Source organism: Ascidiella aspersa, chromosome 7 (genome assembly GCF_963924565.1).
Source record: "Ascidiella aspersa chromosome 7, kaAscAspe10.2, whole genome shotgun sequence".
In the NCBI taxonomy this organism is placed as follows: Eukaryota; Metazoa; Chordata; class Ascidiacea; order Phlebobranchia; family Ascidiidae; genus Ascidiella; species Ascidiella aspersa.
The window spans coordinates 7,847,575-7,874,943 of record NC_139453.1 but is presented as its reverse complement, the minus strand read 5'-3'; the positions used below and the strand labels follow the sequence as shown (position 1 = coordinate 7,874,943).

The window sequence follows — 27,369 nt, the reverse complement described above, 5'->3', positions numbered from 1 at the left end:
ATTTTGTTTCAAATTGTTTTTAACACATTGTTATACTTTTAGTGATAGTTTTAGCTTGTTGAAGTGCAACAAACGCTATGGCATTTAGGACGTTAACAAAGAAAGTATTGCAAAACAGCTTTGGCAAGAAAGTTCTTCAACAAGCCTCTCCAATTGCAACGACTCAGAGAAATGCTGCACATTTTATTTTCAAACCAGATCCAGCACCAACTGATTATGGTAAGTACAAATTAAGGACACTTTATAGACCTATGTGTATACACATTCTTATAAGAAAGAGGCTTCAAATACCTGGAGACCATAAAAGTAGTTTAAATTGACATATATTCTCTAACCGGTGCACCACACTGGAAAGTATGGCAAGTGCACCCTCAGTTTTTTTTTGTTTTTTTTTTCTTCAAAAGTGCACCCCGAAGAAAATCTGAGCTGAAAAAAAAAAAACGCTTTTACACCCTTATTTAATGCACCAGCATTCGTTTACTTGGCAGTATGCAATACAGAATGCATCGGAAATTCATTAAGTTAACCCAGAAATTGGAAAGTGCACCTGAATTGCACTTTTTTACCTTTGTTGCACTTGTTCACCCAGATTTTTTTCAGCCGTGCACTTGTAAGTTCTTGTTAAGATCTGCCTTACTTTCAGAACTGGCTCTGTGCAAGCGTAAAAGAGCGATACGGGCAAATAGCTTATAGGCACATTATGAGGCTTTTTGATACTACCTCCCACCAAACGCAAACCCTAACCCAAACAATGCATAATCACGTTTGGATGCAAGCATAAAAGAGTGACCAGTGGCAAATAACTTAGTGCAGAGGTTCTCAACCTTTTATGCTTCATGGCCCCCTTTGAAAGGCTCTCGACCCTCATGGCCCCCCTGCTTATAAAAATACCAAGCATTGTGTTTAACATATTTTACTCGTTTTACTTCTTCACGTTAATAACTAATACAGCAATTAATCAACAAATAAATGCACTTACTTTTAAAAATTGTACAAATAAGTCATTTTAATTTGAATTAACTTAGTTAGTCATTACAAATCTTGTTCTTTGACCCCGCCGGTATTTTTTATATTCGGTTGTGTTTTGTACTGAGCCAAGTGGTGCCACTACATTCGTCGAGATAATTTTTAGATTTCTGTTTATTACTGCGTTACTGTTAGCCTACTTGGCAAATAAGCTGTGCATGAACCGTTGAATGTTGGCCTAAAACTGACCTTGAATATTTGAATAACCCTGTAGAGTATTTTGTATTTTACGATGGAATGTTTCTTTTGCAACTGAACGCCCGAAATTGCAAACCATTTCACCTGGCATTGCACATTAGTTGCTTGCCTAACAGCATTTTTCGGACACTTAATGATTAGGCAAGGGTATCGGCAAGTAATAATTTGCATGGCTACGTTACAAGTAAGATTAACAGTCATAATGAAAAACTCGAAATTAAGTTACCTGGTAAATTTTGAAATAGTGAAACTTTGGTTTTGCTATATCTAGCTAGAGAGTTATGCCCGTGGCCCCCCAGGGGGGGCGAGGGCCACGGTTGAGAAACCCTGACCTAGTGCATCCTTTATAAAATGCACTTTACTAGGGTTAATATAAATGAGCTGTTGTAAATATATATTTGAACTATTAGTAAAAGTGGCATTTTTTACCACAAAAAATTTGATCTGTTTTCAAAGTCTTTGACGAACTGTGAAAGTATGTCAAGTTCACCCTCATTTTTGTTATTAATTAAGTCTGCACCACCCTAAAATATGCATCCACTTTTTATATACGTTATAGGAGGATGCACTCTTTACATTCCATTCACCTGGCCAACCCAATTTTTTTGGCTGTGTACCCACATGATCTAACTGAGATCTGCCATACTTTCCATATGGTGATCGCTGTTTTTGTATTTTCCATTCTTATTTATAATATGTTAACAATGAATATTATTTTTCAGGCCCTACAGAAAAGATGAGCTACCTCAAATCGTTGACAAGTGCAATGGATATTGCAATGCAAAATGATCCAACAACTTTAATTTTTGGCAAGTTAACAATGATTTTTAGTCACGTTTTTGCGGAATCCATAACAAGTAGTATTAAACTCATATGAAAGTATGCAGAGTATTAAAGCGTTTTTCTGGTTTTAGTAGAATGCGAACACCTGAATTTCTTTGAACCAATCATAAAAGGCAGATTGGGTCAGGAATATATATATATGTATATTGTATAATATACATTGTATATATAAACTGTTGCTACCAGGCATGGTAATATAAATCAAAATCAGCTCCTCTTGTAATTTTACAATTACCAGAGGAGCTGTTTTTGATTTATAATACATTCAGGGTTGTTCCTAAGAAAAAATTTACACTCGCTAGCGTGGCGAGCGGCTATCAATCAGCACTCGCCCAGCCGAAATAACACTCGCCAAATTCGTTGGCACGCCGTCTGCAAATTTACGTCCTAGCGCGGTCATTTCTTGGGTTATGGTTAACCTGTCTTTTGGTTCGTTTCTATATGTAAACATAAGTTTTTATAAAAGTCTGGTCGTTTATTTCCAGTCTATTTTTCAAAATACCGCAGTGGTCAGTGGGCCGCTTTGGTCTCTTAAAACGTCTTAAAAAACACTGATTACAAATAATATAAAACATTTACAATTAGCCACTCGCCAGTCGGGCGAGTGGGTATCAATCAGCACTCGCCAGGAGCGATTTGCACTCGCATTGGCGAGCGGGTGAGTGCTTAAGGCCAACCCTGACATTGTATATATTTATACTTAATATGCTTAGGTATTGTCATGGGCCCATGGCATTTAGACAGGTTGATTTTGCATTACTGCTATGTGGAGGTTATCTGTTCCACTGACAACATTCTAAAATTTGAGTTTTATGAGCATCATGCTAAAAATCGTTCAAAATTTTGGAATAAAAAGACCAATCACTAAGTCTATGCTGCTTGCCAGGCCAGCTATTATTACTGGTATTTTTTCTGAAAAGCTTACTCCATAAGAAGTGTTTTTCTTACTGTAGGTCTTGGAGGGATTTTAAGGTATCTCAAAATATAGTTCACTTCTTCACTTATATCACTAGCAGTTTTTAATTACTATAGAAAAGTTGTTGTACCTCAAATTTCTTATCGTTTACCCAAGCCACACCTTGAAAAACCCTGTACATATGCATTTAGCTCAAAAGAGACTGAGCGACGTTCAGGCCCAATCAATTGTGTTTTTCTTAGGGGAGGATGTTGCATTTGGTGGCGTTTTCCGTTGCACAGACCAGTTGCTCGATAAATATGGCAAAGATCGAGTTTTCAACACTCCGCTTTGTGAACAAGGCATCGCTGGGTTTGCAATCGGCGCCGCCGTCGCTGGTTCAAACGTAATTGCGGAAATACAGTTTGCCGACTACATCTATCCTGCTTTTGATCAGGTAAAACATCAAGCTTTAAAATAACATCAGAAAAAGTTCATATGTAAGAAGATCATTTAATTAATAGGGTAACAGTGTAATGCTGATTGTTCAAAATTTTGCAAAGTTGTTTATGAAGCATATAAATAAACATTTGCAGCCTACTGTAATTTTTATGGCATTTAGATAAATTATTTTGTAATCTTTATTTAGTTTTTAAAACGGTTGAAAACTTTGTTTTCCAAATATGAATCACTGAATATGTGATAATGGAAATCACCTTGACCCTTACAAGATAAATGTTGACCTTAATTCCTGATCAGTAACAGCAAAATACTCTAGCAAAGCTAGCAATTCAGGCGAGACGCTTTTAAAACATCTTAAAAAATATTCGCCAGCAAAGGCATTGTCAGTATATCTTTTGATTAAACGATGCCTTTGCTAGCGAAATATATAAATATATCTTTTAAGATCTTGTAATATTATCTGACCTGATTGCTAGCTGTTTAAGAGTATTTTGCTGGTTTCCAAATAAATATAGGCTGTTTTTTTTATTTTTTTTACAATATTTTTATAATCAAAATTTATATTTTTAGTTGGTCAATGAAGCTGCCAAATACAGATACCGATCAGGGGGTTTGTTCGAATGCGGAAAGCTGACAATTCGCACGCCCTGCTCCGCTGTAGGCCATGGGGGCTTGTATCACTCGCAATCACCAGAAGCGTACTTTGCCCATACTCCTGGACTCAAAGTAGTTATGCCAAGGTATAGTTTGCGTTTTTTGTATATATTGTTGAAATATATATCTGTAAAGATAAAGTGTAGGTAAAAATGAAGTTTTGGTAAAAATTTTTGACTTGGTAAAAAAAAGTTTGGAAAAAAACAAAACTCATTTAGTTTCGCTATGCTTTTGCAAAATATGGTGTTTAAATATCTATAAAGAAAACTGTAGGTAAAAATAAAGTTTTGGTAAAAATCATTGACTTGTTAAAAAAACAGGAAAAAAACAAAACTCGTTTAATTTTGCAATGCTTTTGTAAAATATGTTGTTTAAAGATCTATAAACAAATAAGCCTCAATAAAGTTTAGGTTGAAAAGTTATTTACTTGGTAAAAAAAAACTCTTTGTGAGAGTAACATGTTTGCAATTCTATTGTACCAAATGTACAATAAACTTAATTTGAGGCTATTTTGAACACTGGTAAGTGGTAAATCATGTTGATTCAGAACTTTTTGTCTTTTGTGTTACAGAAGCCCAATCCAAGCGAAAGGCCTTCTGCTTGCCTGTATTGAAGATGACAACCCTTGTATCTTCCTTGAACCAAAGATTCTGTATAGGGCAGCAGGTATCAGAACAATACCACATAAATGTGTATAATGTATAGGTTTATACTGTGACTAGATTCACATGGATACAATAATGCTAAAGGTGCAATTGTTTTCTTCGCCTAACTTTTCATATGCTCTACTGAGCGTTTTGTCATGTCCTTAAAAACTGCTCAAAACTAACTTACTATGGAGACTCGCATTAGCCTATGATGCGACCACCAATCAGGACTGCTGGGTTGGATTGTTATACTGGAGTTAGATTAGGGACTTCAGCATTACTGCGTAAGAGTCTGACATGGGCATGCCCAGTTGCAAGTTTCGAAACTGATATGGCAGAAAACTGTAAACTCGTAAAGGTGGAGTAGCATAATATGGATATTTACCAAACATCTATTGGTGTTTTGAATGATCTTCCTATGAGTGTATCCATGTTATTTATAATTAACTAAGAAAATGTGTTAAATACAGGCTATAGAGCTGGACCTGGGATTCTAGAGAATCTGTACATTTGGCGGTAGTCAGACCCAGGTTTATTTTTTACAGGATTCGGACTCTTTTTTTGTCCGACTCCACAGCCCTGCTGATACCAGTATTAAACGACTAATGCGAAAAAATACAACTTTTCTTTTTTTAATCAATATACACAACTCGGGTTCAACCCAAGCAGTACTCTAAAAACAAAAATATTGCTATTTACTTTTTTACCAACTAAAACAATATTTTCTTGTCATTTTAGAGGAGGAGGTACCAGTTGGCAAATATACTTTGCCGCTTTCGAAAGCTGAAGTTATCGTTGAAGGTTCAGATGTAACTCTGGTTGGATACGGAACACAGGTAATGTTGAATATTTAGTATTGCTGTAATTAAGTGTTTTTTAATCATCAAGTGTTCAAAATTTTTTGTGATATCTGTTTTTACTTTGATGTTACCCCGAAACATAAAAAACACCTAAAATTGTTTTAACCCTGTTCATGTTCTTTATAACTACTAAATAACTAGAGATAGACCGATAATTGATATTGGCCATATTTGGCCTCTACCGATATATCGGTATAGGTAAATGTAGGCCGATAAACTCAAATTCTGATAAAAAAAATTAGCATCACACCAAGTTATTATGCAAAATAATAGTTTAATATTAGTGAATAAAGGTATATAAACTAAAACGTTAGTTGGATTATTTATTTATTTTTTTTTATTTATGTTTAGAACATTTCCCAGGTATATAGAAAAATCGTTACTGGGTATCGGTTGACAAAATTGTAAAAATCGTGTTTCGGTGTCGGTCCAAAAAAGTAATGTCGGTCGATCTCTAATGAACACTTTACAAAAGACAGTTCAGTTTTGTTATTGACAGTAAATTTGGAGAGAGACTTCCGACAAATTTGTGACTTACTTTTTTTTAAGACAAATTTTTTGTATTTTTGTAAAAAACGTTTAACAACCTGAAATTTCTAGAATTTGTGTTTTTACGTCGCAATTTAGAATAAAATTCTTCATACAGATTCACGTTCTCAAAGAAGTAGCCGAGCTCGCCAAAACACAGATGGGTGTTTCATGCGAAGTGATCGACGTTGTTACTATATATCCTTGGGACAAGGAAACTATTTGCAATGTAAGGTCTTCTTCATGTTGAAAAAAAAACGACTTACGTTTTATGCACTTTTATTTTACAAAGTTACACACAATACAGAAGGCAAAATTGCAATGCAAGAAAATCTGTTAATTGCAGGAAATTGGAAATTTAAATTGTCAGTAACAACCGCAAAAACACCCCAGTAACAATTGCAAAAACACCCCAGGCATAACTAAGTCATCTATTGACAAAAATACATCTATTTCGCTAACTGTAACGTCATTGTCGGCACGACTGTCGTCGACCCTCCCTTGTTGTAAATGTCACGAAATGTTTGTTGTTTCACAAGCGACGCTTGTCTTTTGACAATTTTGCAGCCAATGAATTGATTTGCAACGAAAGAAATGCTTGGGAGCCTAGAAGCTTTTGCTTTTGTTTTAGCGTTAATACAAAGCAAAATCTCGTGATTTATGATTTACAGATTCTACAGGGTTGCCTCGAAGTATTTGAATCTAAAAATGCCCCCTCCCCCCTCGTTACTTAAATAATAGGGAGATATTTTTTGACTTGTCAAAAAAAGTCAAAACTTTGCCAACATTTACTCGCTAGGTCAAAATTTGTCAAAATTCTTTCACCACTTGATCACTCTATTTAAACAGCCATGTTAAATTGAACCGCTACAACTACTAACGCTAGAATCGAAACAAGTTTCCATACGAACTGCTACCCTACGATCAGACTACCGGGCAATTTAACATCCTGGTCGTTTTTACAGTTTAACCCAGTATTTTTCAAACTTTTTAGCTTGCGGCACACTAAAAAAATCTTAAATATTTTGCGGCTCACTTTTGACAGAACAACAATAGAGTCATTTTACAACCGACCTTAACACTTGACAAACTATGTGTAAATGTCTCAATATCAATATTAATAATTTGTAATGGATAGTGCGTGTTTAAGTCTAAAATGCTTGTGTGTATGCCTATTGGTAATACAAATAACTTATTTTCCAAAATTACAAAAAGTTTCGCTGCACACTTGATAATCTCTCGAGGCACACTAATGTGTCGCGGCACCCGGCTGAGAACCACTGACTTACACCATTTGTTTTTGCAGTCGGTGTCAAAAACTGGTCGAATGGTGGTGAGTCACGAAGCACCGCATACTGGTGGATTTTCTGGGGAAGTTGCCTCTACTGTACAGGTAAATATGAAAAACTCAATTTGCCACTACCCTGAATCCGAGCTAGGCCGTATTTTTATTTTTTTGTGTTTTAAATTCATTCAGCCAGACTATGGAGCACCGTTCGAAAAAAAAACTAATCTGCTTATGCGAACAAATTTTTTTGTTTTAAATTGGAGTGCAATTTTGTCCGATTTAATTTGAAAAGGACAACATTAAATCGGAAAAATTAACTTTCCGTTTTAGCCTAAATTGAAACGAAATGTTGTCCTGTTTAACTCGGACAAAATTACCCTCCAATTTAAGCTAATTTGGACAAAAAAGTTGTCGCTATATGCGAAAATGTTTTTCCCAAACGGCAACCCGCACCAGGATAACCTTACTGTGGGGGGCCGCGCTTTGAGTTTTCTAGGTGGAAAGAATAAAATTACTTTCACACAAAACGTTACATAAGTATAGATTGGACTTTTTGGCTTTATCTCTGCAATACGAAAACTATAAACCAAATCCCAACTGATTTAAGCATTGATTCCTCGTTTTAAACAATACGTCTCAAAGCATACGGCTTGAAAATAGGCATTTTTCGTTTACTACAACAAAACATACAAAATGAATACATACAATAGTCGTTTAAAAACTATTTGCCTAAACTGAACGAATACATTTTAAAAATGAGTATGGTTTCCGTAGTTTGCTCGTAAAAACGATCATTCCTGTTTGTCTTCCGTATATAATGCTTATGCTGTACTATTAATAAGGCTTTCAGTCAGTATTAGCCTTTAAGGTACTTGTTCGCTATATAGTAACTGTGGCCACATTTCACAAGAGATATACCTTATAGTTAATATGCATTGTATTTCGTGCCGTTCATCTACGATAGTCAAAAGCACATATCTGAAAAACAAGCCACGCCCCTTTAAAAGCGGAATCTACGCCGGCCAAAAATTAATTACCCAAAATGTGCATTTAAAGCAGTGGACATATTTCTCAAAACCTGTTGGCACTCTTGGAAGACAAACCAAACAAAATTCCAGTTGCAGAAAACGTTTTAAGGCTATTTTTAGCTGGTAATTACATTAATACAAAATGCAAAAAAACTTTTCTGGCCAAGTCTTGTGTATGCAATATACAGGAATACGTCTTGTCTGGCTTTAAAAAAGCGACACCGATTACCGGTTTTTTAAATAGTCATTTATATTAATTATACATGTAATGTAAATAACATTCAGTTTCTCTAACTATATATTCATACAACTATGATTTCCCATATACCGGTAAGCTTTGCATAATGCTGAACACAGTAAACGCAAACTATATAGATGTTAAACCAGCCAGGAATAAAAATGAAAGCCAATGACAATTTTGAAACTTTAAAAATTTGAATATTTGTTTGGTTTTGTGGAAGTCATACATACTATTTTCATAGCAAAATGTTAGCAAAAACTTTGTATAATGTTATCTGTTTATCTCCACTCGGAAGACCGGATTTATAGAAAAGTGAATTGGCACTTGAATTTGCCGATAAACTGGTTTATTTTACAAAAGCTAAACAACAAAGGCAATTTATTTTTAAATTATATTTATTATACTTTACTTTATAAATCAATAAATTGGGTATTTTACAGTTTTAATACTTCAAGTTTTGTTGCTGCTATAAACCATTACCAACGTTATATTTAAGGGAAATCTTGTTTTTTGTTTCCTTAAAAAAAATTAACAAGTGCAGCACAGAAAATAATGAATTTCTGAAATATCCCCTTTGCCTCCTGATGAAACGTTTATATTTCAATCGACTGGCATTTTAAGAGCAAGCCGCCTAATTTGGCGCAAACCTTGGCAGCAGTGTTCCCTTTAAGAAAATTTTCTACTGCGCAAATGTTTTTTGTAGTGCCCAAGAATATTTTATAGCTGTTGGCAGGGACCCGCACCAGATCAATGTTTTTTGTATTGGGGAGAGGCGTGAAAATTTTAAAGATGACCTCACAAAGCGTGACGTCATGAAACCAATATTTTCAATAAACTTGCACGTGGAACTGCAATGTTCAAGGAAATGGCAACAAAGCGGTCGCAGGAAAAAATATCCGAATATTTGGGTTAAATTGACAAAATGTATAATTTTTAAAAAAGGGTGCTTGATGCCTTTATCGCACTAATCAAGAATCACGTCCTAAAAATGCATTTCGGTTACATGATCCCGATTATACGAACACTCCACTGCTGTGTTCGGCACTGTTCTAAACTCAATTTTTAAGCTTGATTTTCCACAGTTGACGTTTAATTTTAAGTAATAAAAACATTCAATTTCTACGAGATAAAGAACATACACAGCATGGATGATGAAAACCGACTAGACACAGTAATTTATTATGTCACAATCGTCAATGCGGATTTTATTTGTTTACTTGCTTTTAGCTTCAACCTTGAAACATCAACAAAAAAATGACCAATTCGAAACGCTCAAACTGCTGTGGCAAACAAGTGGTTATTTTGATTTTAATTAGAGAATAATGTAAGTGCGCAAAAGCAAATTTTTCTGCGCAATTTGTCGGGTGTGGCTGCGCAATTGCACAGTTGCACACCTTGGAGGGAACACTGCTTGGCTGACTACACTTTTGGCAAAAATCGTCCTTTTAACCCTTTCTCCGATTTGATATAACTATAGATGTTAAACCAGCCAGGCATAAAAATGGAAGCCAACGACAAGTTTTGAAAAAATTTAGTATATTTGTTTGATTTATGAAAGTCCCATAATATCTTCATAGTAAAAAGTCGGCAAAACTTGATATGTCGGCTCTCCACTTTAAGATCGTAATTTTGGCAAAAATCCTCCTTTTAACCCTTTGTCTGATTTGGCGCGCGCAGAAAGAGTGTTTCCTTAACCTGGAGGCCCCCGTTGAGCGTGTGTGTGGGTATGACACCCCCTTTCCCCACATCCTGGAGCCCTTCTACATGCCGGACAAGTGGAGATGTCTTGCAGCCGTTAAAAGAGCGGCCGAGTATTGACGACAGCTATGACTTGCGCTTCGACCTATTACACGCTCATCAGCTATAATTTTTCTGCGTAGAAAACCGCCTATTTAAGTTAAGGTTTACGCTTACCTTTGTATATCTATGCGTATAGACCTTACTGTTTTCAAAATAAGGTGTTTTTGCTGTGTTTTTAGGGCGTTTTGTTGTTCACGAAACACTTTTTAAGGTCTACTTTGAAAAGCGTCGTATTGGGGGTTTTGTGATACTTAATTACACGCTCATCAGCTATAAAATCTTTCTGCGTGGAAAACCACCTAGTTAAAAGGTTTACGCTTTGCTTTGTATTTCTTATAGCTTCGCGTATGAACCTTACTGTTTTAAAAATTAGCTGTTTTTGCCGTGTTTATAGGGCGTTTTGTTGAAAATTTTGTTCGCAAAACCCTTTCGGCAGGTCTACTTTAAAAAACGTCGTATTGGGGATTTCCGATACTTTTAGTTTATTTTTAAGTGGATACTTTTTGCTAAAAGAGCACATCTTTCCAGTTTGACACCAACTTTTTTCATATCCATTAGATTGCCTAAACAGATAAGGCTGACAATGTAAACGCTTTTTTATGCTACTAAACAATAATTTACTTAGTATAGTTTATTTTAAAATACTCCCGAGTTCTGATCTTTTTCAGACAAAATTACCTGCAAAGTAAAAAGTATTCAGTTGATTCGATCAAACCCTTCAAACGGACGGTACATTCGACCTGGTTTAGTGTATCGATTCGGTAGTATCGTACATGTTCTAAACGATATTCCCGCCTTGCCAAATCGCCAAGATCATTTCGGTACAATCAAAAATCTCAAAATAACCCGAAAAATCTTCAATTATATTTATTTTCGGGCTTAAAAGCTTTCGTAGCAAATTCGAAAAGCAGTAGTGCGAAAGCAGCGAAGTAGTGCGCCACACTTTATACACAACTTTCATATTTACAAATATATTGCACTGCGGCGCGCAATCATGCTTCCATTGCTCTTGTGCTTGTACCGATCAAAAAACGCTGATTCCTCGACCTTATCGTGAGCGAACTCCATAAACACAAACAGTGTACTGCAAAAAGACATTTCCGACCACTAATTTTCCTGATGGCAACATTTCCAGGTTGCAAACCCACCCCAAGATCTTTAACAACCTGTTCCTCAAACTTATAATATTGAAATCATCGCGTCGTACTCACTGATTAAATCTCGCCACTGAACACGATTTATTGCGAATCGGTCGAATACATGATTACCTAGTTATTTGTACAAGAGCTCCGTCAAGACTTCAACTTCAATTTTGTTCAACATTTTTGCGTGATTGGCCTTTTTGACAAACTAAGATAAACTATCAGTGCCTTTTCTCTATGTTGAAAATGAATAAAGAGGTATTTGAAACGTTCAAAATTCTACTTACTTCTGTACATGGGCTTTGATATTCTTATTACGTCTTACTACAACCTCCAACCATTATGCTCCAAAGATAAATTTCGTTCGATGAAAACAGTTAAATTCCTGCCCGCGTATTTATCTCAGTTCGGCGGAGCATAAAGGTACTATTTTTTCACAAAAATTATGGATAGAGTTTTAACCAGACTCATACGAGTAGTAATCATTGCATAAATGGTTTCGCGATAAAGGTAATTTGTGAAACCCGAAATTTCACACATCGGGTGTTAAACTTCACTTAAAAACGCACCTCTATCGTTTTTCATCACTGTTTTTACCAATCTAACAACGCCAAAATGAATTTACAAAAAGTTTGAGTTCGTTTACCATTCACGCAATGTTTTTGGTTCTTTAATTTTGCACTGCTTATCGAACAGTCACTTGGAAGCTACTATTGAAAAGTACAGCAGCTAGTGCCGCGTTATTACCAATGCCTAAATGACGATTAGTTAATCAAGTTTTTGTAGAAAGTTGAACCTATTCATTCTCCAGCCTATAACATTTGCCAATCGTTTATTTTTCGTATAGATCTGCAAAACAAAAATTTTTTCATCTTTATTTATGTTACATTGTTTGTAATCATATTTGGGCTTGCCAACATATGGTTCGTTCTCAAAGTAAGCGACTCTAGTTTTTCAAAGACGCGATAAACGTATTTTAAAAATTTCGAGTTACACAAATCCAAATATTATCTTGTCTTGTCTTGTCTGGTAAAACGGCCGGAGCGGTCAAACTGTTTATGATTACTCCAGCCACTGTAATTGACGAAGAGCTGTTTTGTTATAAGCTTAAATCAGTGGTCCCCAAACTTTTTTGGCACGCGCTAAACTAAAGATATCTTAAATATTTCGCGGCACAATTTTAACAGAACGACAATAAAGTCATTTTACAATTGTCCTTAACACACGACATACTATATGTAAATGTCTCAGTATGATTATTTTGCAATGGGTAGTGCGTATATTCAAGTATAAAATGCTTTTTAAGAATACAAATACTCTTATTTCCAAAATTACAAAAAAATCCGCGGCACACTTGACCGTCTCTCGAGACACGCAGGTCACTAGTGTGCCGCGGCACACTGTTTGAGAATCACTGGTTTAAATACTTACCATTGCGCTCGCCAGCTACCTCTTTTGCTGTTAAGCAGTGGCAACATATAAGAAAAACGTCCTTATGTTTTGTACACCACTTTATTATTCGTGACCAAGTCGAAAATTCTGCCAGACATTTTCGAACATCTGATCAGTGTGTGGCGTGTAATTTTCGGTAATATACAAATGACGCTGGAAAAATAATATGTGTCTTTTGTATTTGCTAACCTTTTCGTCATCTAAAATTGGGTTCTGGTTTTTATTCTAGACATGGCCACCTTTTTTGTTTTAGTAAATACCCCGCTGGTAGTTTTAATCATTTGCCGCTTGTTTGGGGCGCCTTGCTTCTGATCCAAATGCCAATGTCACAATAGCAGCACTTCTAAATGCTAAATTGCAATCTTTAACGATTTTTCGGTGACCCTAGTTAGTGCTTGAATAACACCACTCATATTTTCGAACTGTAGGTTACATTCCTATATGTATCGCTAGAATGACGTTTCATTGTGTATGTTTATCGTTCAACCTAGGGTGGGAGTCCATGTTCGCTTCACTAAGCCTATATTTCTGTTCGTCTATCAAACACATTTGTTCATTTCGGAGTAAAAACGTGGCCCGCAATAATGACCGATACTTAATGGAAGAAGAGTCTTGTTAATTCGTACAAAACTTGCTTCTATTACGTGTAGCCCCAACGCCGTTTATTCTGCCCTACATTAAAATAACCGTGCCTTTCCGTATGCCAATTTGAACAGCTTTCTGCGCGTAGAGTCATTTCTTTCTATATATATAATTATTTTTACCGCGAGCAGAAGTAATTGGCGTTATGCTTTTTTTGCCTGTTTGCGTCTTCGTTTTAGAACAAAAAATACCATTTCCACAGTTTTGGTTTAATTTTGAACAACCAACGTTAATTTCGTAAACACAGTGCTTTCAAGACTAGCGGTAAGCAGTTTTACTTAGAAGGTTTATGCTGTGCATCTATTACTGCAGCCGGAACGACACTGTCTTAATTTGATGTTTACATTGACAGGTTCGAGTTCCGGTAAGGTTTAGGTACTTTCAAAATATTCGGTTCCTTTTCGGTTCGGCTCCTTAAAATCTTACAAAAAACGGTTCAGGTTCGGTAACGATTCGGGAAAAATGGCCAAAACCGGTTCATAAAGTTCGGGTACTGGTTCGACTCCCTGATGCAAATGGATTGGTTCGCTGAGACAATGACTAAACAGAGACTTGATTTGCAATTTTATAAACAGAGACTTGATTTTGCAAAAAATTTTTTTGCAAATGGTTCAACTTGGACTTGGGTTGTTTTAAAATTACAAACACCGCGCGATAGTAGACCAGCAAGAAATCAACCAACAAATCAAAATTTCGCTTTTCTCTGGGATCCATTTTATTTCGTCGTTTGGAGGTGCTTTTTTTGTTTAAGCCCATCATGGGCCCTCTTCTACTTTTTAGGAATTTATTACTTTTTAGAAAAGTCAAGTTCGAGACGAGTTATTTCAAAATTACTAACACCGCGCGATAGACCAGCAATAAACCAACCAACTTCAGAATTTCGCTTTTCTCTCGGACCAATTTTGTTTCGCTTGGAGGTAGTTGTCTTTTTTCGGCGATTCTTTTGTTTAGGCCCGTCATGGGCCCCTTCTACTGTTTAGAAATTAAAACGTTTCAGAAATACAGTCACCTTTTTTGCCTTTAACAATATTATAAAGTTCTCAAAACAATATAAAAAAATAAAAACTGTAATAAGTCTCGCGCGACAGTAGACCAGCAATAAACCAACCGGCCAATCAAAATTTCGCTTTTCTCTGGGATCAATTTTATTTCGCTTGGGGGCGTTCTGTGTGATATTTCTGTTTTCAGCCTATCATGAGCCCCCTTATACTTTTAGAGTTCTTTTACTTTTTAGAAATACATACACTTGTTTTGCGTTTAACAATATATAAAGTCTCAAGACAAATTGAAAAATTAAAAACTGTAATAAGTCTTTCCAATTGCTTAAGAACGTCAAGAAAATGTACGAAAAAAATGGTTCAACTTGAACTATATTTCAAAGTTACTAACAACGCGCGATGGACCAGCAATAAACTAACCAACCAACCAACCAATTAAAACTTCGCTTTTATCTTTGACCAATTTTATTTCGCTTTGAGGTGCTGCTGTGTGTATTTTCGGCGATTTTTTCTGTTTTCAGCCCATTATAGGTTTACGCCCCTTCTACTATTTAGGAATTTAATACTTTTTAAGAAATACAGAAACTTCTTTCGCGTGTAACAGTAGGCAATATATCAAGTCTCAACAAAAAGTAAAATAAATACTGTAATAATTAGTCTTTCCAACTGCTTAAGAACGGCAAAGAAGTGAACGAAGATTAATGGTTCAACTTGAACTTTTTTAAATTACTACGCGCGACAGTAGACTAGCAATAAACCAACCAACCAACCAATCAAAATTTCGCTTTTCTCTTGGATCAATTTTATTTCGCTTTGGGGCGTGCTGTGTGTATTTCGGCGATCTTATGAACTTTACGTGTTGGCCGATCTACTGACAGAGATCTGTCGGTCGTTCTGCTCTGCTGGTCTCACGTGCTTCTTAATCCACTCATCGCCGCTCAGCATCCGGATCGGAAGGCGCCGCGAGATGTCGTAGGTGAGCAGGCCCTGCGTGCGAAGATTTTCTTTACATTATTCAAGTCAGACCCGAAACGTTCCCCATAAAAAAATACCCTGACAAGAACTTTATTGTTTCGCAGACTAATGATATTTTGTTCGGGCAATTTTTATTTATCTCTTAGTTATAATCCTCGTGGCTAACTACAATGCTTGTTAATTCTTGTATTGATCATGAGAATTAAAGCTAAGGATGCTAATATTCTGATCAAGCCCTAAACATTTAAAAGTATATTCTTGGAAGTTACTTTTCTATTTGTACTAGGAAATCTTTTTTTAAACACATTTTTAGATATTTTGAAAGCTTTTCTATACTCTAAACCGCTAGCAATTGAACTATTTATAAAGACATAGGCCTACGTGTATCTGTGGTCAAGCACTTCTGAAGAACCATAACGGCAGATTTCTTACTAAAAAATAAACATCTAGGTTTTCGGAAATAATTTACGGCGAGCGGTTAAACTAAAGTTCAACCTAAGCCACTGATTTCAACTTAAAAATATGTCGTTTTGTACGGATTTTAAATACAAAAACTCATTAACCTGCATAAGCGATTTTGCCTGTGGGGTGAGGCTCCGATTCAGCTTGTGGGAATAGCGCAGTGGCGACCTCTGATCAACGATAAGCGTTTTGACCGTGTTGTCCCGGTAAGGCATCATCCCGCAGTTCATGACAAACAAGATCACGCCAGCGCTCCAAGAGTCGGCTGTTATTCCCTTGTAGGGAATTCCCTAAAGGAAAAGTTATTTTTTTGTTCGATTATTTGGGGTGAACATTAAAATACAGTTTGTGACCTGTGGAACCTGGCATATTTTCCTAAAGGGAATAAAGTACAGTTAAAATACTGTCGTATGCAATTAAAAACTAAAATTTAAATTTTAAACTGTACGACAATTTATTAAGCCTCACTATACAGCATCTTTATTTATATTTAGTAAAGTTTGTATCCAGTCAGCAATCTTAAATCCTTACATTTAGTCTCCGGCCCTTGAAGGTGAGGCCTTTCAGTTATTCGGCCTTGTATGAAAAGCTTTGGTGACACTGCGGTAGCCTAACGTTTTTAAAGCAATTACCTGCAGAATTTCGGGTGAAGCGTAGGCCGCACTTCCACAAAATGTAAGGCTCAAATCTCGACTGGACATTTTCCTTGAGAAGCCAAAATCGGCTATTTTCGGGATGTTTCGTTGGCCCAGAAGAATATTCTCGCACTTTAGGTCTCTGTGAACAAGTCCGTTGTCGTGTAAGTACTGAAGGCCTGAGATTATTTGGTGAAACAGCTTGGCTGAATCTGGCTCTGGTATAGGGCCTCTGAGTTGTATAAAGCCCAGTAGGTCGCCGCGACTGGCATACTCCAACGACAGGTAGGTCTTTTTCTGCGCCGTGAAAATCTCCATAGTCTTAATTACGTTCTTGTGGTCCAGCAACCGAACTATGTCCAGTTCGCGCGGCAAAAACTTTTCCTTGAAATCGGCCGGTATTTCGTTTGTGTTGATGATTTTGAGGGCCACAGTAAGCGGCGAATCCTCGCCCGGCCTTAACCACGTTGCACTTTTAACCTTGGCATAGCTGCCTTCGCCTAAATCTTGTCCAAGGGTGTAGCCTTTTCGCTTTAGTACGCTAACTTCGCTGCGAAACAACATTCTAGCGGCATTTTGGCTTTTTCGCTCGTTAAAAAAGTACGTCTTGCAGTTAATTTGATTATAACCTACTTGAATTGTTACTCAACAAAGTGCATTGTTTGTTGAGCATTTCAGAGTTAGATTTCTTGTTGACATATTGTTTTTAGATACTACACTAGCTTGTCAGATTGCAAAACTGATTTGCTTTTTTAATAAATACACTCTACACTAACTACTCTGAATTTCAAATCAGTACTCACACTACTACTGAACAAAAGCTGTTTACTGTTGTTCTTATACTTTTTATTTAGTTAATACCAGTGTTGTAACTACTTGTAAACCAGTTATTTAATATGACTTTAGTCACAGTCTAGTGATTTGTAAATAACTTGAGTCCAAGTCAAGTCTTTTTGCATAAATACCAAGTCAAGTCATAATCAAAGCAATGCGATTCCAAGTCAAGTCCTGTCACAAAAATTAAACGGTTAACTATTACAGTTGGTAGACTCGTCCGATTATGAGAAATAACTTAAAAAACACCAAAAGCGTTAAATATAGCCTAGCAAGTTAATATTGCAACGTGCACAAATTAAGATTAATAACCCGATTTTGTAAAAAAAACAATACTTAATCAAATTACTTCATTTCAAGTCAAGGAAATTCGTCCGAAGGACCTGAAGTGAAGTGAAGTCATTTTGCGGAAAAAAACTTAAGTCAAATCAGATCAGTTAACAACGCTGACTCAAGAACACTTAAGTCCAGTCAGCAATGGTTAATAGGCTACTTTATGTTGGGGTTTACTCACGTCTAACAAAAAAAAATACTGTATGTTGGTGTTTACTCTAAGTCTAACAAATAAAACTAAAACGGAAATAACAAGTTCCCGAATTTATTGTAAACCTTTTTAGAGATCAAGCATTACATCTGCACAACAATACACATTTTACGTTTTTTAGTTCTTTAAAAACGGGGTTTGGTTAAAAAAAAAAAGTTTAACACTAATCGAGAATATTTTATTGCCACTCTATCTAGAATACAACGATTGTCAGGTAGTTGTAAGAAACAAATCTAAAACAAGTAATAAAAAATGCATGGTACCACTAAAATATGAAAACCCACAAAGGAAGCAAAGTGAAAATACGAGGTAATACGTATGAAGATAAAAGCTGTTAGTTGTATTTCTTAGACAGTCGCCTTTGTTCTAACTGACAGCCAAGTGTATGGGAACACTTAATAACAATCGAGGTAGATAAGATAAGAAAAGTGACGATTGGGTATAGAGTGGTCCACGGCGAAATAGACATGTCTTCCGCAGTTAGTTTGCTGAAAAATGTATTTATTATAGATAAAGGTGAGAATTTCAAGAAGGTAAAGGTTAAAAATGCTTGCATTTGTACAGCTTTTGGGCTTTAATTTACTCTACCAATATACACTACCGGTAGTTGGCGAATCATTTTCTAAAACTAAGTTTGTCGTTGTGTATAGCGTTTTTGTTAATGTATTGATTTTTTGTTAAGAATAATAGTAAAAGAGGCAGGCCTTAAAATGCATTTCGGTTAGAATTAGGCAATTGATTAGTTATCATTCCAGCAGATAATAATTCTACTTTCACCCCCACTTAAGATAAACGTGTTTCAATAGGAATCTTATCGTATTTTAAGGTTTTCATAATAATGTTTGTAGCGCTACAAAAGTTAGATATGCCGTGTTTCGCGAAAACGATTTTTGTTCAAGTATTGTATAAAAAGTTAATTTAGCCAACTTGAAAGCAACTTAAAAATCAAGTCAACTGGTTAGTTTACCTGTCCTTCTGCTTTTGAATAACGTCGTGTAGAACGTTTTCGACCAGAATGTTTTGGGTGTAGAGACCCAACGCGGTAAAAATGTGGAAAAAATTGTGAGAATGGCCTATGATGTCGAACGTACCTGAGTGAAAATACTTAATAGTACATAACGGTTAGGTTTTTGAGCATCTAATCTAAAGGGTCCTGGGGCTATTACTACAGGGGCAATTTTGATTGAACACAGATAAATTATTTTAAAAAGAGATAATTTATTTTTAGAAAAGTGATATGTAACTTCACATGCTTCAATTCGTCATAGTTGTGATTGCCTAAATCGGCTTATATCTAGATTTTTGAGTGATCAAGCCTTGAAGGACAAGTCAAACTAAAAGTATTACATTTTATGCTGCGGCAACAAGCTTTGCGGTTGTGGTTTATATGTTTGACAATACATTCCGAAGGACTCTTTTCTGTACAGAACTGTGTTAGTTTTACATTACGCCTGTTATTACCTTTAAAAAACTGCAATGCTCCGACTATAGGCTACCACAGGTATAGAACCACTGCCCACAAACAAACAAAAACTTCCACCTACAGTAAATCGAATTACACATTATTTTTACCTGGAAAGCGCTTTTCTGGAAGTCGGCAGACTTTAAAAAGAGCCGCCAAGCAGAATATGCACACGTGGGTCAGAAACGCGGTCGAAAATTGCCCGGAACCGAAACTGCAAGTCGCTGATTGGTCCGCAGAGTTTAACGTCGAAGAAAGCGAGGTAGTTGAAATAAATCTAAACGAACGAACAAACAATTGATATCACGAGTCCGACTCCGGCCAAACAAGTAAACCCGAGTTTCAAGTCTGACCCCGTCCAAATGTTTAATTTCGTCTCGTCTATAGTCTGAGTTCGACTGTACTGTCTGTAGTCCGCCAATTTACGTAACTGAATACAGTGGATATTCAGGAATTCACTCATATGGGTGTCATATAATTCATCCACTCACAACACATGTTTGGAAAATATCCACCACCTGCCATTCCACCAGAACAATCTACAGTTGGCTGCCTTAGCAGTTTCAAAATTTAATACTGCGCATGCGCACGTCGGACTCGTGACTCGGTTATTTTTACATTACTGGAGTCCCAAGTCCAGAGCACAGATCCGACTCCGCAACCCTGATTGAAATTATTTAGAAACACTCTTTGTAGAAGCCAATTTAATATCTTACCTTGCAAGGCACGGAACTGTCATAAGGACGTAGCACAACATGAAAGGCAGGGACCTTAGGATTTGAAAGTAGGGGCATCTTGGATGGCGCGACAAACAGCTCAGTAAGTTGGTTGTCCAGCCGAGAAACATGCTCACGACGAGGTAGGGAAGGCCATAGAAATCTAAAAGGCGGGGAAAAAGTTTCATAATCGTCACAATCAGGACAAAATACTAAACGATGATTATTATAAATTTATATCATTAAAAAGTTAAAAACAAAATCGGTAAGAAGAAGAAATAATTTAGGTAACATCCCAAACGCACTGAACAAACGTGTACAGTGCACACACAGCAATGTTGTAAACAAGTCATTTGAAAAGACATAAGTCCCAGTCGACTTATTTGTAAAAAATAAGTCTAAGTCAAGTCTTTTTAAGTCAAGTCATAATTAGTGCAAGTCAAATACAAGTCAAGTCCTTGTCATTAAAATTGCCGATTAAGCTATTAAAACTGGGTAAACTATAACTGAAAATACCAAAAATACAATAATATTACAAACAATGTGCAAAAACCAGAATAAATAATTAATCCAATTTTACGAAAAATTGATCTTAACCCAAATCATTTGTCTAAAAGATTAATCAAGTCAAGTCATTTACCCAAAAGACTTAAGTTAAGTTAAGTCGATTATTTTGCCAAAAAGGCTAAAGTGAAGTCAAGACATTCGAAAACAGTGACTTAAGTCAAGTCATTGCAACACTGAAACACAGACACACAAATAAACACTGACCGGTTTGCATGAAGCAGCTTCTTGGACACACGTAGAGCTCGAATGCGATGACGTTGGTTATGCCTTGTACCGAGATAGCGCTGTAATCGCAGCACATGCCCATCTCTTGTCCTTTGGCCGACAACGAGTTGAACATGTGTGCGCCCGAACTGACAAACATCACGTAACAGCAGCCTGAAAAAATTAGGATTGAAATAATGTTGAAACATTTGCCAAACGACTTGACGTTATACAAGTCAGTTTCAAACAGCGCTGTTAACAAGTCATTATGAAATGACTAAAGTCCCAGTCGAGCAATTTATAAAATAAGTCCGAGTAAAATATTTTTAACTAAATAACATGTCCAGTCTGGTTAAAGTCATCCGTTCTTCAAGTCAAGTCCCAGTCAAGTTATAATTAAAGCAACTTGACTTCAAGTCAAGTCCTTGTAATGCAAATAAAACGTTAAACTAATAAAATTGGTAAACTCGTCTGATTATAAGCAATACTTAAAAAAAAATTACCAACAATAAACAAATCGTTTATGTGCGTAAATTAAGATAAAGAACCGATTTTTCCTGAAAAATTACTTCCCGATAACACTTTATTTGAACCCTTAAAGACAAGTCGTGTAATTTAAGACAAGTCAAGTCAAGTCATTTGTTTAAAACATTTAATCCAAGTGATTTAAGTGATTTAACTACATAAGGTCACGTCATTGACTTAAGTCATAACAACACTTATTTGAAGTGACTCTAGTCGGACTTGCGCCTAGAGTTTTTAAACCTATTTTAACGTTAGCAAGTCAAATGCTAGAATTAAGCTGCAGTGTTAGGTGTGGAATGACTAAATTTAAGTTACTTCGTTTGCGTATAACATTACTTAACCTATTTGTTTGCAAGTTACTTGGCTTGAAACTATAGTCAACGTTTACAAGACTCAAAGAGCAACGGTTTATATTTGGCTCTCAAGTTTATAGTTGGAGTTTTTTAACTCACGCTTACCGAAACAGTGGATCCAGAATGGGTAGTAAATGATGTTTGTCGGGTCATCGAGCGTTGTGAAGATGCGGTAGGTGCGAAACATCATCATGAGACAGGGAATGAAGTGAGTCCAGAAGTTGACCGTTTGGTTGTTGGGTCCGAACATGCTGGAAATTAAACAAACATAAATTTTTATTTTAATTGAAAAAAATGCGGAAATGCCATGCAGGCTGTAACCGAAGCAACAGTCTTATTGGCGTTGATTTTTTCTTCGTATTTTTTAGCGAAACATTTAAAACTAGAGCGGAATACGGCTTTTAAATAAAAACAAAAAAAACGATGTTTTACTTAAGTCATAAGAAAGGTGGATCTATATGTACTACGAAGAACAACGAAACGTTGTTTAATGGACCCAAGTGGTTCTCCAAATGATGCAAAATGCAAATAACGAAATGCACGAGATTAGCGTTGGACGTCTAAGAAAAAAAAACAGACCTATTCTGCAGTGTTTACTGAATCTGAGGCATAACAAACGTATCAACACACTAGTAATGGATGAGCTGAATAAACTTTGCCAGTGTTGTAATGACCACTGTTTTCAAATGACTTGGTTTGGCTTAAGCCTTTTGGGCAAAATACCTTGACTTGACTTAATTTTTTGGCAAATGACTTGACTTGACTTAATTTTTTGGCAAATGACTTGACTTGACTTAAGTCGTTTGGGCCTTGACTTGTTATTTATTCAAAAATACTTGACTTGCACTTAAGTTTATTTATTAATTTATATATATGACTTGTCTTAGACTTATTTCACAAAAGACTTGACTGGGACTTAAGTCATTTCAAAATGACTTGTTAATAACGCGCAGCCTTGCAGACATTTCAACACTTAAATTGGTAGCACATCAAAATTAACTCCACACAACCTCTTTACCTTTTCATGCAAGCCCACACCGACGAGGGGTTGGGTCTGTATCCGTGCCAAATGTGAATCTCAACCGAGTCGTGTTGGGTTTCCCAGGAGGGGGTTACCCCGTACGATCGAATCCAGTCCCCGTATTTTCCGCTGTAAAAAAAGCAATCAACATGACGCATAAGGGTGTGTTTAAATATCTACGAAAAATAATTTTGGTTTAGCCGTTTTTAGCTTAAATAGTATTTTATTCCTTTGAACTTAGGCTAGATAGGATTAATGGTTCTCAATCTATTTTACCTAACTTCCACTTTGCTTCTTTACAATAATTAGGACCTAATTAACCAGGAAAATTATAAAAAAACATAAATTTACAATTCTTACTCTATAATGTACAAACCACTAAGACGGATGTGGTCAAGATAAAATCATTTATCAGAAAATTAATTGAAAAAATGTTGAGTCGTTTAGAGCACTGGTCGGCAAACGCCGGTCCGCGAACCGGTGCCGGGCCGCGAGGAGTTGGTTACCGGTCCGTAGCAGTGTTGTCAGATTAAAATTTTGTTTAAACACGAACTGCACGTAAAAACGTGGTAAAAAGTCAAAAATAATTAAATGTATTTTTATATTTAAAACACATTTACCTTCGTTTTAATATAGCCTATACTCCATGATTATGATTTTACCATTGGTATGATAAAAAAAATCACAATTAGTATCAATCTCTCGTGAGGTTCAAAACAAGTGTGTTGTGGCCATATGAGTTACATAGCACGTTCACAACATCCACATTGCATATTTTTATTACAAAATCTAACTTCTAGCACTAACATATATATCGAAAAATGGGCTTAAACATCAAGTGTTTTAATTTTAAGCGTGCTCACCTTAAAGTGCAATAGAATTTCATGTAAACAATGTTTATAAACTATGTCCCATAATGAAATAATTTATTATTTTGATATTTAGGTAGGAAAGGTTTCGAAAAAACGTATGTATATTAATTAGTTGGACTTTATAAAACTGACAAAAAAGCCCAAAAGCCTAACGATTTTCTGACATCAACCACGTTAAAAAATGATTTTTGTTGTCAAAAAGTTATTCTGGCAAGCCATGTACGTATGTCTATCCTATACTTTTCAGGTGTCGGTCTGTGGTTCGTACTTTTTCATAGTTCCATTTTTTCGTGTTTATATTACGTAGGCTAGCTATTGAAAGTGTCGTGTAGGGCCTGGAAATGGAATCATATATTATTACATGTTATACAAAAGTGTGACTTCTTTTCAAAGAATTCGTTAAATATCCTTAGTTTGACAAGCTGGTAAGAGTATAGGAACTGGTAATAATGGTATACAAGTGTAGTTTAAGAAAAAACGTTAAGGCCTAAAAGTTTTATTGAAACGAGCAGCGGGCTGGGTTAAATTAAATTGCTTGGCGGGCCGGATGTCGCCCGCGGGTTTCCGTTAGTTTATCAATTCCTAGGTGGGAGCATCTCTTTGCGGCAAAACAAGCATAACGTTCGCATTGAAAGTTATAATAAATTTCCTTTTGTTAAAAGGCCGGTCCGCGACAAAATTTTAGTTTTAAACCGGTCCGCAGTGCTAAAAAGGTTGCCGACCCCTGGTTTAGAGAAGCATCTAGAATGCAAACTAACATAATTAGATTAACTAAAATATTAGCTTACAATATACTCGTTATAACATTGGCTTTTATTTGAAATACGTTGGTTTTCTCGCTTGTAACAGTTTCGTTTGTCTGGTGTGGTCAATAAAATCCTCACCCGTAAATTCCATTTAATCGCCTCCTTAACGAGAAAATTAAAGGAAAGTAGAAGTTTTACTCTAGAAAGGCACAAGCCAATACGGACGCGGTCTAGATAATAAAAATTTATCAGGAAATTAATTGAAAATATGTTGAATATACAAAAGAAGCACCTATAGTTTGTGAACTATCATAATTATATACCTAAAATATTAGCTTACAATTTATTCGAATATTGGCGTATGTTTTAAATATGCTCCTTTTTCTCGCTTGTAACAGTTTCATTTGTCTGGGGTGGTTAATAGGATTCTTACCCGTAAATTCCATTCAATCGCCTTCCAATCTTACTGTTTGGATTTGGCTTCGTTTGTTCCGAATAAGTGCAATGGTGGCTATGGCGGCGTCTAGCAGCCACATTTTCGGCTAGATTTGTTTCTCTAGTTGGCGTTATACCGTTTCTCAGTTCCATAACAATCTTACAATTAAGCAACAAAAATCCACTGGTTGTTGTTTTTAGGACAGGGCTTGATCACAATTGGCTGCTTGAAAAACAACTGTAAAGCAATGTCCTACAAACCTATTGCAGAAAAAAAACAAAAAAACATTTTGCTCAAAGATGTCCTATTTATCCAAATTCAGTAAGTTTATTCTACACGTGAACTAAGACGAAATTATCAGCTTAACGAAACGCAAGCTTGTTTAAATCTTGCAAAAGTAAATTCACGAAAGAATTTTTATGTATAGGACGCTGTATTCTCGCCAGTTAATTATTTTTGACGCTTCTCCGATTGCAGCTCATTTTTGTACAAATTTCACAGTCAGCTGGACAAACATAAAACACATTGACCAAACATAATGTGCACTTTAGCACCAAATCAAGTGTTAAAAAGGCTGAGCACAAATCGTTAGAAAACTTGTCTTTAGTTTTAGGGTATCAAGTAAAGGAAAGCAAAACGACCTATCTAATCATTTCAGATGAACGCGTAAAATACTGCTTTCCAAAAGTTGTAGCTTTCGTTACATAACTTTTAGGCTGTAATAATACCAAAGCGCAATCAAAACTAGGTTTTAGTTTAAACGTTTCGAATATATCTTTATTCACTTTGAACTATTCTTTGAGGACATTTTATAGCTAATAAGTTAGATTTGATTAAGGTACTACTAAACTGCTTTACCCCTTATAGCCAAAGACAAAAAGAGTGCAGCTACAATTCCTCCAAAACATAGGCGATCTAACGCAACTAACCTATAAACAAATATAATAACCAAGAAACGATAGGACAGAACAAAGCGACGCACGAGAAGAACTGAATGGACTTGTCTCAATGCAACTCAACGACCTCTTAAATCTGTACAAAGAAGTATCTTGAGTCTGCTAAGCGCGCCTACTGTCCCTACGTTCAAATACGTGCATCCCGTTTGACAAAAAAGAACCGACTCGAATTTTGGACGATTGAGTAATTAAGCAGGAATCGTGCACAACTTTTTCTCCGAAGCGCAAAGCCTGGAAATTAGTTATTTTGCTTGCCTAGCATTCTTCGTATAGGTATCTGTAAAACGAGCGTTTTACAGATAAACTTATTATTTATCAGAGTTTACCAGTTTTAGTAATTTAACGTTTTAGATACCTGGCATCTTAGTGAAAGATGACTGTTCCATACCCCTTTTTTAAACAACTAACTTTGTAATGTCGATTTATTTTACGATCGGTATATTTTTTTGTTATCTTATCATTATTCTGGAGGTATTTTCTTTCATGTGTCCCCATGTGGTTTTACAAAGGTAATTCAACATAGCCTAGATCCCTGGACACTATCATGCAAGCTTGTACCTTTGGCTGCAAATAGGGCATTTCGAAGAATACAACTGCAATGAATCTTATCATAAGGCAAATAATATCTCGCTGGATAAAGAATCTCTAAAATAATATTGTAGGCCTACTGATTTTAATATGAAGTTTAGTAGAGTGTCTTAACTTGTTGTCCCTTTGCTTACTTCTTTTTTATTTTATTTTGTATACCTAATTGGACACATTCAAAAACAAACGTATGTTATGAACAGGTCCAAGTTAAGTTTTTTTGAATAAAGGCAAGTCATAATTAGAGCAAGTCAATTCCAAGTGATGTCTTGTCATAAAAATGAGAGGTTATCTTATTACAATTGGTAAACCATGCAGTCTGATGATGGACAATAACTCAACTAAAAATGCCACAAGCGCGAAATAGAAATCTATAATATTTCGATGGCACAAATTAAGATAAAAAACAGACTTTAAGTCCAGACTTTAGTCCAGTATAAACAGCTTAACACTACAGCCTATATATGAAAGATGTTGGGGTCCACTCTAACCAACAAAACTATAAGGGAAATAGCAAGTTCCTCAGTTTATTGTACACCTTCTTTAAGTATCAGGCAGAATATAGTCATAGGCTATGTACAAAAATAGACATTTTCCCCCGTGTCTTATTTCTTTAATTCTTCAAAAAGGGGCTCGGTTTAAAAAAAAAAGTTTAACCCTGTTCGACAATATTTTATTGCCACTCTGGAATACAACGATTATCAGGAAGCGATAAGAAACAAAATATAAAACACTTAACAGAAGTAATAAAAATGTTGCATGGTACCACTAA

General features: G+C 35.9%; 3 protein-coding genes across 3 annotated transcripts; 1 reads left to right on the top strand and 2 right to left on the bottom strand.

Moving 5' to 3' along the window:
* Positions 1 to 47: 47 nt before the first annotated feature.
* LOC146137536 (2-oxoisovalerate dehydrogenase subunit beta, mitochondrial-like) lies at positions 48 to 11,388 on the top strand. The gene is made up of 9 exons (XM_083394877.1): positions 48 to 219; positions 1,947 to 2,033; positions 3,226 to 3,419; positions 3,995 to 4,164; positions 4,650 to 4,744; positions 5,464 to 5,561; positions 6,232 to 6,342; positions 7,420 to 7,506; positions 10,348 to 11,388. Exons 1-9 carry the CDS (start codon positions 78 to 80, stop codon positions 10,486 to 10,488), a joined length of 1,125 nt encoding a protein of 374 aa, XP_083251003.1. The 5' UTR covers positions 48 to 77; the 3' UTR covers positions 10,489 to 11,388.
* A 4,168-nt stretch (positions 11,389 to 15,556) lies between these two features.
* On the bottom strand, positions 15,557 to 17,340 carry LOC146137535 (testis-specific serine/threonine-protein kinase 1-like). The gene is made up of 3 exons (XM_083394376.1): positions 16,774 to 17,340; positions 16,243 to 16,431; positions 15,557 to 15,691 (listed from the first exon to the last, which is right to left on the bottom strand). Exons 1-3 carry the CDS (start codon positions 17,338 to 17,340, stop codon positions 15,557 to 15,559), a joined length of 891 nt encoding a protein of 296 aa, XP_083250502.1.
* Positions 17,341 to 18,488: 1,148 nt separating this feature from the next.
* LOC146137534 (membrane progestin receptor gamma-B-like) lies at positions 18,489 to 25,208 on the bottom strand. The gene is made up of 8 exons (XM_083394375.1): positions 25,054 to 25,208; positions 23,000 to 23,131; positions 22,087 to 22,232; positions 21,104 to 21,277; positions 20,333 to 20,495; positions 19,727 to 19,893; positions 19,122 to 19,245; positions 18,489 to 18,642 (listed from the first exon to the last, which is right to left on the bottom strand). Exons 1-8 carry the CDS (start codon positions 25,206 to 25,208, stop codon positions 18,489 to 18,491), a joined length of 1,215 nt encoding a protein of 404 aa, XP_083250501.1.
* Between the last annotated feature and the right edge of the window lie 2,161 nt (positions 25,209 to 27,369).

What these genes read in the sequence shown, in the direction of transcription:
- LOC146137536 (XM_083394877.1), top strand. Translation starts at nt 78, where the DNA reads ATGGCATTTAGGACGTTAACAAAGAAAGTATTGCAAAACAGCTTTGGC. An exon ending in TCCAGCACCAACTGATTATG is followed by an intron (nt 220 to 1,946) that starts GTAAGTACAAAT and finishes ATTATTTTTCAG; the next exon opens with GCCCTACAGAAAAGATGAGC. An exon ending in AAGTTGCCTCTACTGTACAG is followed by an intron (nt 7,507 to 10,347) that starts GTAAATATGAAA and finishes TGGCGCGCGCAG; the next exon opens with AAAGAGTGTTTCCTTAACCT.
- LOC146137535 (XM_083394376.1), bottom strand. Translation starts at nt 17,340, where the DNA reads ATGTTGTTTCGCAGCGAAGTTAGCGTACTAAAGCGAAAAGGCTACACC. An exon ending in CTTCACCCGAAATTCTGCAG is followed by an intron (nt 16,432 to 16,773) that starts GTAATTGCTTTA and finishes CTTTTCCTTTAG; the next exon opens with GGAATTCCCTACAAGGGAAT. An exon ending in AGGCAAAATCGCTTATGCAG is followed by an intron (nt 15,692 to 16,242) that starts GTTAATGAGTTT and finishes CTTCGCACGCAG; the next exon opens with GGCCTGCTCACCTACGACAT.
- LOC146137534 (XM_083394375.1), bottom strand. Translation starts at nt 25,208, where the DNA reads ATGGAACTGAGAAACGGTATAACGCCAACTAGAGAAACAAATCTAGCC. An exon ending in GTGTGGGCTTGCATGAAAAG is followed by an intron (nt 22,233 to 22,999) that starts GTAAAGAGGTTG and finishes TTTAATTTCCAG; the next exon opens with CATGTTCGGACCCAACAACC. An exon ending in ATTCTGGATCCACTGTTTCG is followed by an intron (nt 21,278 to 22,086) that starts GTAAGCGTGAGT and finishes TAATTTTTTCAG; the next exon opens with GCTGCTGTTACGTGATGTTT.